The following is a 9,623-nucleotide window of genomic DNA, read 5'->3' as shown; positions in this document are numbered from 1 at the left end:
TTGGGGTCTTCCTCTTTATTTGGTGAGGCTTTGGATGGGGATATCAATGTAATTTGCTTTCAGATCACAGACTTTATTGTGTGTAATGGCAAGAGTGACAATAACATACCTGTGAACCATGATAGGGAAGAGGTAAAGCTGTTAAATAACAAAGGAGGAAGGAAATCTATTTCACCACATTATAATAACTTGCTTTCTTCAGAGCAAACATCTGAGAAACTGAAATATGTGATAAAAATTAAAACCAAGCAAACTAATTATTTGGGAGCAGAGAGAAACTTGAGGAGTAGAATATACGTATTGCCTGTAGTGTCTTGGGCAATTGCAAACCTGTTGTGTTCTGTTTTTCTGAATTTTTCATTTTTCCTTTAACTTGCACCTTATCCTTTGGAAGCCCAGTAGTAATATTGCTCGGGTAGAATGATGGCTGAATTTTGGGGATAAGGAGTAATCTTAATAGTTGATGTAAATGCAAAAGTATAGACTGTCTTTGAAGGTAAATCAAACTGTATCTTTTATCAGTGAGAAGTTGTTCTGTTACTTGTCAAGACTTGAAAGGTGTGGTGAGAAAACAGTGCTTTGTATTAACTCCCTTTAAACATTATCATCTGAGACACAACTGTTTTGATTTTGTGCTGTAATATTGTTTTAAAAGTCATATCCAAATACTACCAGATTGCTGTATTAAACTACAGGTCTTAATTTTCATTCCTGAGGGAAATGGTTCATTGCACTGAGACTCTGTAAAAATCCAAATGCGAAGTGGGCTTAAAAGGATGTTTTTCCAACCATGGTTTAATTTCCGTAAGATAGAGTGTGCACTTTTGGTGGGATAATGTTTTGGTACCGTTTGCTCAAGATGCCCAGGTTCAGAATAGATGAAGGAGGGTCAGATTGGTCATGAGGGAGACTGGCAGGGTTTCTGCTTTTTTTTGTTGTTTCTTTCTTTCTTTTTTTCTTGTCTTTTTGAGCCCTCAGTAGCACTGGAATAGCAGGAACATGTTGTAGGCAACAAGTGAGGATTGCTCACCAAACTCTTTTTGGAGCTTGTGCTCAAATGATAGCTAGTGCCACTGGTCCCTGATTTTTCGTAAGTAAGTCAATCTTAAGAGCTGAAAATACGGTGAAAACTGTTAAGCATAGCCATTTTGCTGTTGGAAGGGGAATCTTGAGTTTGAAAGCAGGTATTAATTGGACTAGATTTAAAAATATTGCACAATATTTGCCCATCTGCTGGCTGCCTCGGAGCACCTTCTGCAGAGGGGACTGTGTTTTGATGAGCAAGCTTGGCAGGTAGCTCAGGCATTTTAAAGCAAGTGGTACAAAAACACTGCTTTGTAAAATAAAGAAAACATATGAGGGAGCAAGGATAGCTGGAATCAGCTTAGAAAACTGTAGTTTAATTTCTGTGGGACCTGGAAAGGAATGAAGTATGAACAAGATCCTGTGTTTTTTAGTGTGAAAAGCAGAGTGGTGTTTCATCTCCCTTAAATAGGGTTTGAAGTATTTGCAGAGCGCTGCAAGTACTGCAGACATGAGCAACAGCAGAAATTCCATTTTTAATTGTTTTGCATTCCTTCATCTTAGGATCATGGACTCTTAATACACACGTTAAATGCCAACTTACAGATTTTGTTTAGGCTGACTGTTTTCTACTGCAATGGAGAAACTAATGAAGGTGAAATTCTGGTTCAACTGATTTGAAGCTCAATGCAAATAATTTTCACCAGGTTATATAGAAATTCCAGGAACAAACCTGGAAGAAGAACCTTTTTTGACTAAAATCACCTTGGTAGGACAAGTAATGGTAATTTCTGACTATGCAAAATGCTGATGCAGAATTGTGAGCGTTATCTATTCTCTAAGTTTTCTCTCAGCTTTGCAAGGAGCATTTTTCTTAGTTTGATTTTTCTGTAGTTTTGAAAATCTTTCTTGAACAAACAACCCTGTGGAATGGGGAAAATATTGCAACAGATTAACTTGAACAAAGTAGTATTCACCAGAGTAACGGGTATTCTCCAGCACTGCAGAGAACTACGAATTTTTACAAACAGTTTGTGGGTAGGAGTAGGGGAATTGGTGGACAGGTAGCTATTAAGTATTGATAACTGTCGTAAAAAACAGATTAGAAGGAGTGTTGCTGGGAGGAAAGATGAACTGAGATGGACATGAAGGGGAAGCAAGTTTCACTTGGGATATCCTCAGTGCCAACATTGCTGATGGCTCAGATGGGGTGTGCTTTGCCCTACCAATCATTTTAGTCGTTTTTCCTTAATGTGAGCATAAATACAAAAATAGAAACAAACAAAAAAACCACAACCAAACCAAACAAAAAAAAAAAACCCCACACATTGACAGATCCTTGTTGATCCAAAAGAAAGAAAACAGAAAATTGTTATATAAAAGTGACTATTGGGAAAAGTAACGTATGGGTGCTAAAGCAGTTTATAAGGAATATCTAAAATTTTATCAAAAATATTTTTTTAAACTTGTCTTTTTTCTTTCAGTGTTCCGAGGTCATGAAACTTAATCCACAGCAAGCTCCATTATATGTGAGTACAAAATTCAAACAGTTTTTATTCTTCTCCTACTATTCACATAATGTGCTTCCCACCACCCTTCTTGGAGATGCTGCTCCTTTTCTCTTTGCTCCCCAAAAGACATTATTGTGTTAATTCCATTGCAAATGCTCAGTGGTAACGCTCAGGTAAGTCACAGATCTCCTCTGTCTTTCCAGCAGAAAATTGTGCAGAAGGTTTGAGACACATAATGCTGTCACCATGCGGGCATCCCCTTGCTTTTATTTTTTGCCTCCCAAAGCGCATGGCTGTGCTCTTGCGACTCCATGAGTTGGGAGGGGTAAGATGGTAAGAAGAAATTGCTTGTGTGGAAAATGCAAAAAATAGGGCATCCCGGTGTGCAGTGCTTGCCCACTGTGGTAATATTTTTCTGGTTGGAGCTTTAAACGTGGCAGGGAGGAGCTGGAAGCAGCGGAGGGCTCAGCTGTGCCGCGGCGGCTGCAGCCGGGCAGGGTTGACGTCAGCCTCCCGCCAGCTCGTAACCTCCACGACTCCCTTAATAAGGAACGAGCTTCCTCTTGTTTCTGAATAGCAGCTTTGTTGCAGAACATGGGGACTGTCAAATTAGCCGTGGGTTTGCGAGGGTGTATGCATGTGTGTTAAATTTGTGCCAAAGCTGCTAGCCAGGTTTTGTGACCGTTTGCTGTCCGTGCTGCCTTGCTGCGCTGAGAGCAGGGTCTGCTGCTGAAACCATCCTGTGCTTGTGGTCCTACCCACAGACCTCGCTATGCGGATGCAGCTGGATGCAAGGATGGAAAATCTGGAGGGAAAATTGCTCACAAATGTGGCTTTTAAGGAGAAGGAAGGAGAAACAATTAGAGCTGGTGATAGACCTGTCTCTTGGAAAGTGTGTGCTGTAAATAATGGATCGTATTGACCTTTAATGCCATGGAAACTTTTAGATTTTGCCTACTTTTAATTACCAGCTGGAAGTTTGTATTGGAATTTATTCTCTACTTGCTGTACTAAGTCTTGTGCTTGAAGCAAGATTAAAACACTACATGGTGTGACCTGACTTTGGGAGAATGGCTCTCCTGGAATATACCACCATTTTCAGTATTACTGTGAAATTAAATGTTCCCTGAAATTTGATAAATCACAAACCTAACTGAAGGCACCTTGACTTTGAAGAAACTTAATTGAAAATTATGACACATTGAAAAAGAATGAAACTTACCTGCAAATATGTGATGTAGAAACACATGAATGGTAGAAAGCAGGATAAAGTTACCCTCATATCTTGTGAACAGTGTATGACTTAGCTAATCTGGTGGCTTTGTTTTCCCAGTCTTATCTTCTGACTTAGTCTATTTTCCCACCATTTTATGTGAGTTTATATTTAATATGTAATACTGGAGTGGTATACTTAAGAGCTCTCGTCCTCACGTGATAGTGAGTACTGGGCTGAGGTCAAATGTAGCCCAGTGTAAAATTATGATTATATGGCACTCCATATAGTGTTTCTTTGCCATGCAAATAAGTTGATGACAACATTATTAATACATCAGTGATTCTCTTTTCTCTCTTCCTCCTCCCCTGGCCAGGTGTATACACAAATCATCTCCCTTTCAAAACAAACAAATTTTGATCAATTAAGGAAGAGGTGGAGGGGGAACAAAAAGAGAAACTCAAGGACCTTGAAAAGTCAATATTTAGTCGTCTTGTTTGCTCTCTGTGTAAATGCTTTGTATATTTTAAGATCAGTTTTGTTTTCCATGTGCTGTTAACTGACAGCTCAGCTCATCTGAGAGTTGTTAGGTGTGAGCAAATATAAAGAAAAATGTATCTTCCTGGTATTTTTATTTTTCAAAAGGCAGACACAACAATCTTGTGGCCTGGCCATTGGTAGGTAAATACCAAACCTCACCCCAGGTACCTTCTTTACAGTGTTGTCGACTCCTGTTTTCTGCATGTAGCTTCCTTGAGCTTGTTTTCAAGTAAAGAGAACACTATCCTGTGAATTCCTCCGTAATTAATTTCATATCTGTGAAGTAAATGACTGCAAATAACAGGCAATACAGACATGTCAGGGGATCTCCCTGTGTCTGTCTGCTCTTAGGGAAAATTACTTCCCCCGAATTTCACCCTTTCATTCCTGACACCTTTGTATTGCACCCTTTACACACTTCCACTTCTAAGCCAGTAGTTTAGATTCAAGATTACTTAATTTTGCTTATTACTTTTTTTTAAATCTTGCATGAGTTTCATCCTGAAAGCTCCTTTGGTAGTTGTTTTTATCATCGGCAGCATTATTGAGCTCCTTTTAGAAGGAGACAGTAAAAATTGATGTCTCCAGTTCAGTTCCCGGAAGCCATTTAGAGAGCTAGAGCACATTTTGTTCTATCTGATAATTACCAGGTTGCCCAGATTAATACCTTACAATTATGAAAAGTGTTTTGGGAGCCTGAGATGTTTGGTGTACTTGGGACCAAAATTTTGTGGGTGATGGAAAAGACGATACATCCACATACGCACTAGTGCAGGGATAGAGATTCTTGTATTATTCAAGTCCGTGTATACAAATAGTAAATCACCTGCTGTATCTTTCTTGATACCTTCTTTTGGCTATTTGGACTTTTATTTGCCTCTTCTGTAAAAATCAGGTATCCTGCCTCTGCAGAGCTTGTGACCACTAGGAGGTCACAGCCTTTAACGATGAGACTACTGGCCCTTATAAGTGTAATTATTAAGAGATAAGGTGGAAAACGTGTCCTGTAGTTTTAATAATTATGAGTGTTGTTTCTGTGATTAAACAAGTCTGTCTCATTTAAGCATTGCCTGACTGTTCCCTGGTTAATGAGGCTGCCAGGAACTGGAGCTAAGCCGTGTATTGCTGCAGGTTTGGACTGGGACAAGAGCTCAGCCTTTCCCTGCAAACAAACAGCCCCTGGCTTGTTGCGTTGGTCCACCCAGAGCATCGTATCTCTCACCTAGAGCTGTTTGGTACCTGCTCCTAAAGCCGTTTAACAACCTCTCCTGGCCCTGGAGCGTGGTGCTGCTCACAGCTGAGCAGTCATGGGGCAGAGCATCTCATGCCAGGAGAGATAGAGCAGCCAAGTGTTCCTCAATATAGCACGGGGAAGGTTCACCGTGGTGTGATACCGTTAATGCTGATGCTTAAACAGGCTTTAGGTCAAGCAGCTGTTCCATCTGTACCACTGTCAACTGGGAATTGCCTTTATAAAAGGCAGTGTTGCTTTGCAGAGTCCTTGTCTTAATATCATGGTGTGAATTCGAAATAAAACCGTTCAAACCCGCTTCCTCCTTCCCTGGGTATCTCAGTGGGGTACTAATGTGAGCTGCTGCCTTGCTGCTTATGATGTCCTGAAGAAGTGGGGTAGTGGAGCGGGGAAGTAATTGGCAAGGTCTTCTGTGGTTCAAATAACTGTGATGATGAAGGTTCGAGTTCTCTGTATTACAGCAGTGGTCTTCAATGTTGTGATACAAACTTGACTTTAATGCAGATGTGGTCTCCAGAACCATAATCAGCATAGCATGGGGTGGGTTTTAACAGAGAATGAGATTTATCTCCCAGCTTTTTTTGACTAGCGTGAGTCAAAGTTACAAAAAGCAACTGTCACATGGCTGGATCGAGTGTATCTGATTTCTGTTGGTACTGTTTTCATGGGTTGTTTTCGTCCCAGTGTATAATCATATAGATGATGTTTCACCTGGGCTTTGGTGCAGCTGTGGATATTCTATTCTATACTGGATTAAATCTGAAACTGGCTTTACCCCATGTTATTTTTGTATTTCAGTGCTGTCCTGTTGATATGGGAACTCTTATCGGGTGCAGCATAGTGGATAAAGAACAGTGTTTCAAACCTTATTTCTGATCGACCTGGGGCTTTGTGCTCGGGAAGCCCAGGGTCTCAAAGCTGAAGGACCGAATTGTTCCATTTGCTGGCAGGACTGGGTTGTATTGGGAGGGTTGCACAAGTCTTTGGTTGATGGGAGGTGGGAAGTCAGGAGATTCAGTTTTGTTTTGGTTAAATACTTGCAGTGATGTCACTGATCATCACCTTTATAACAGTTGCATCTATCTACCAACAAAAGTCAAAATTTTAACTTCAGTGTTGCAAGGTACTTCCTAGCTATTGTCAATGTGTTATTGAAATATCCAGATCATCAAGGGGTGTGTGGGGAGGAAAGAAAGGGTTAAGCAATACTCTGAAAACTGGAGTTTTATTATTAAGTGACATTCTTATTGTTGTGATAATTCATTAAGTTCTCTGTTTATAAGTGAAATAATTAGTCACTTAGCTTAAACTGAGCAGTTGCTAGCATCCAGGCAAGAGAAAGAAAATGGGAAAGAGCTTTGTAAAGGTGAAGTGTTGATCTTTTTATAAGTTTTATCATTAATTGAGATTCCAGCAGAGTATTCAGCAGGAGATTTAATTACAAAAGGATCAAGGATCACAAGCTGTGTCCTTATTTCTAATCAAACTTTAATAAATGCAGAGTGCATGTGAGTGAATGATCAAGGTCGAGTCTTCAGCTGCATACAGTGTCCTGAAAACTCTTACTTCAAAAGTGACCTGCATGGCTTCCAATTTCAGCCTCTGCTAGCTATAGGATCTTTGTAACTATATGGATTATTTTTCTAACCCAGTCGCATCTCCTGCCCCTCTGAAATCAAGGTGATTTGTTTTGGAATTTATTTTTTTTTTAGAAGAATAACCTGAGAGCAGTAATGGGTATGAATGTGTTGGAAAAGGACCTGCAGGAAACAAGTTGGGAAGCATTAAGTGTCATCTTCATTACTACCAAGGCTGTAGCCTTAGATCTGCCTTTAAGACCAGAATGTTTTTTTCATGGTGATAATGATCAGTGGGTGTGAAATGGAAAAGATTAGCAGCTGAAGAAGGGTGATGTATCACTGCAGACTTTTTTCCTTTTTCCTTTTTGATTAAAAGGAACAAACTTGTTTTAAATCACAGTACTCCTCCTCTGCATGGTTTGTCTAAGGTGTGCCCACGTTATTTGGAGTGACAAACCCAAATGTGTCATAACTGGTGATTGCATGGGAGGGCAAATACTTAATTGATAAAAATGCTCCTGTTGACTTCGGTCTTTAATCAGGTCTGTGGATGGAGCCTCTTGTATAAACTGCCACTTACGAGCTGTGTAACCTGCAGAGTTTCTCAAGGAGAGTTTTGATAGAGATGAGAGGTTCCACTTCCAAGCCAAGATGCCATGCACCTTAGTGAAGTATGAACTTCAAAAGCCTCAGAAAGAATGCATTGACCCTCTCTTAATATAACCTGGGTTTTGGGTAAAGTAGGTCCTCTCTTCTCTTAATGAATTAGCTACTCCTGTAGATTTCCTAGTGTGCCCTGCTTTAATCTAAAATGGGAGAAAGGATCATGCTTATAATGTTTTTCTCCCACTTCCATATTTCACCCAGAATTATGTCCTACTTAAGTGCACTGTCTATTCCTGAAAAAAAACCCAGTTGTGATAATATCTGATGTCTGTGTTTTAAGAAAAACAAAACACTTCTGAATAAATAAGGATTCATGAAAAAATGCAGAGAGCTTGAGGCTTGTGGCAGCAGTGTCTGTCCCAAGTGCTGTGGTTCCCCGTGCCCGTGGTGCTGTGCAGACACGTCTGCCTGGCAGCCGGCTTCTTACCGTCCCCGAAACCTTCTCAGGTGTGACTTATGCACTATTGTCTGCCAGATAATTAATGATCTTCAGAAATCTCTACCGAAGGGACAAAAGGACAAAATGAAATACCTTTATAATCCTACAGTAAAATGTTGTCATGAGGCTAGCAGCTGTGGGTTAGTTACTTTTCTACTAACTCTGAAGTTGTTTGCTTAGTGGGATCTATGGTGACAAAGGGCACTGGGATGCCTAAGTATCTGAGGTCAGTCCAGCAGAAACAGTAGAACATACCTCGCATGCTTTTTATGTGGGAATTTCTCACAAAAATCACTATACAGAAGCCCTGTCTTACTTTCCATCAAGCTCCTTAGGCAAAGAGAAGAACCAGCCTTGATGTTGAGTTCAGCTCTGTGCTGAGAGGATCTGATAAACCTCTTGTCTTTTATTTGTTGTGTACTTGATTTCTTCTTAATGACAAACCAGTTTTCTGCCCCACCTTCAAAATGTCTTTGAATAATGAATGAGTGGAAGGCCTCTGAGCACCTTTTACAAATAAAATATTTGCTTGTGGAAGAACCTGCTTCTTGATTTTAAGAAAGTTGGTTGAGGCACCTGAATAAACTGATTTTATTTGAGAGAAGCACATTTCAACTTGTCTAGTTCTGCTTTCATTCTGCAGGCAAAATAGTTTCCTCACTAAACGGTGGTTATAGTATCATAGAATGGTTTGGGTTGGAAGGGATCTTAAAGATTTGATGAAGACATGATGTTTTCAAATAACCTCCCAAATCTCCTGGATTCTACCTGCAGTGCCTCTTGTCTGCTTCTGAACGTTGTGCTCCATGCTGTATCTATGCAAATGTTTGTCCTCTGCCTTGCTCAGTAAAGCAATTCCATATTGTGCTTAAGTGGAAAATAACCTGAGATTGATTGTTCTGCGCAAAGATCGATGCTGTGCACTGCCATCAAGTGGCAGTTCTGTTGCAGGACACATTCACAGGATCGCCTGTGTTTGTATCTTTGCTTCCAAGTGTTTCTTTTAAGCATTGCTAAAATTTCATCTTCGAGAAGTTGTGGTTGCGGGGGGTACTTCTTTGGTAAGATAACGGTTATAATGGTTTCTATTCTCTAATGGCAAAAATGTCACTTTAAAAAGTACCTCAGTCGTTACAGTAGCTCTGAGTACTGTAGTTGTGAAATATTTAAAGACTGGTGGGGATATTTTGCAGCTGGCAGGAAAAGGAGTGCTCTGGAACATACTCTTGAGCTCTGTCTCTTTGAGGGTTTTGCTGTACTGTAGAGGAGGCTGAAACATCAGGAAAACACCATCCTTCTATTTTCTGATGCCTTTGGATGTTAGCATTCAAACCTGATTTTTTTTTTCTTCAAGACACATCAAAGCTCTTTGTGAAAATTCTCCAGTGAACACAAGGTT

The 9,623-nt window shown here is 40.1% G+C and overlaps 1 protein-coding gene across 1 annotated transcript in view; it reads left to right on the top strand.

Moving 5' to 3' along the window:
• Window positions 1-2,017: 2,017 nt before the first annotated feature.
• The window catches only part of AKAP13 (A-kinase anchoring protein 13), a 148,185-nt gene continuing 140,579 nt past the window's right edge, over window positions 2,018-9,623 (top strand). The window contains exon 1 of the mRNA XM_080351176.1: window positions 2,018-2,552. Coding sequence (XP_080207302.1) covers window positions 2,520-2,552 — 33 coding nt within the window. The 5' untranslated portion in view covers window positions 2,018-2,519. The remainder of the gene's footprint in view (window positions 2,553-9,623) is intronic.

This window comes from Nesoenas mayeri (assembly GCF_963082525.1).
Source record: "Nesoenas mayeri genome assembly, chromosome: 11".
NCBI classification, from domain to species: Eukaryota; Metazoa; Chordata; class Aves; order Columbiformes; family Columbidae; genus Nesoenas; species Nesoenas mayeri.
Note: the sequence above shows the minus strand (reverse complement) of the source record. Positions and strands in the feature narration are given on the sequence as shown.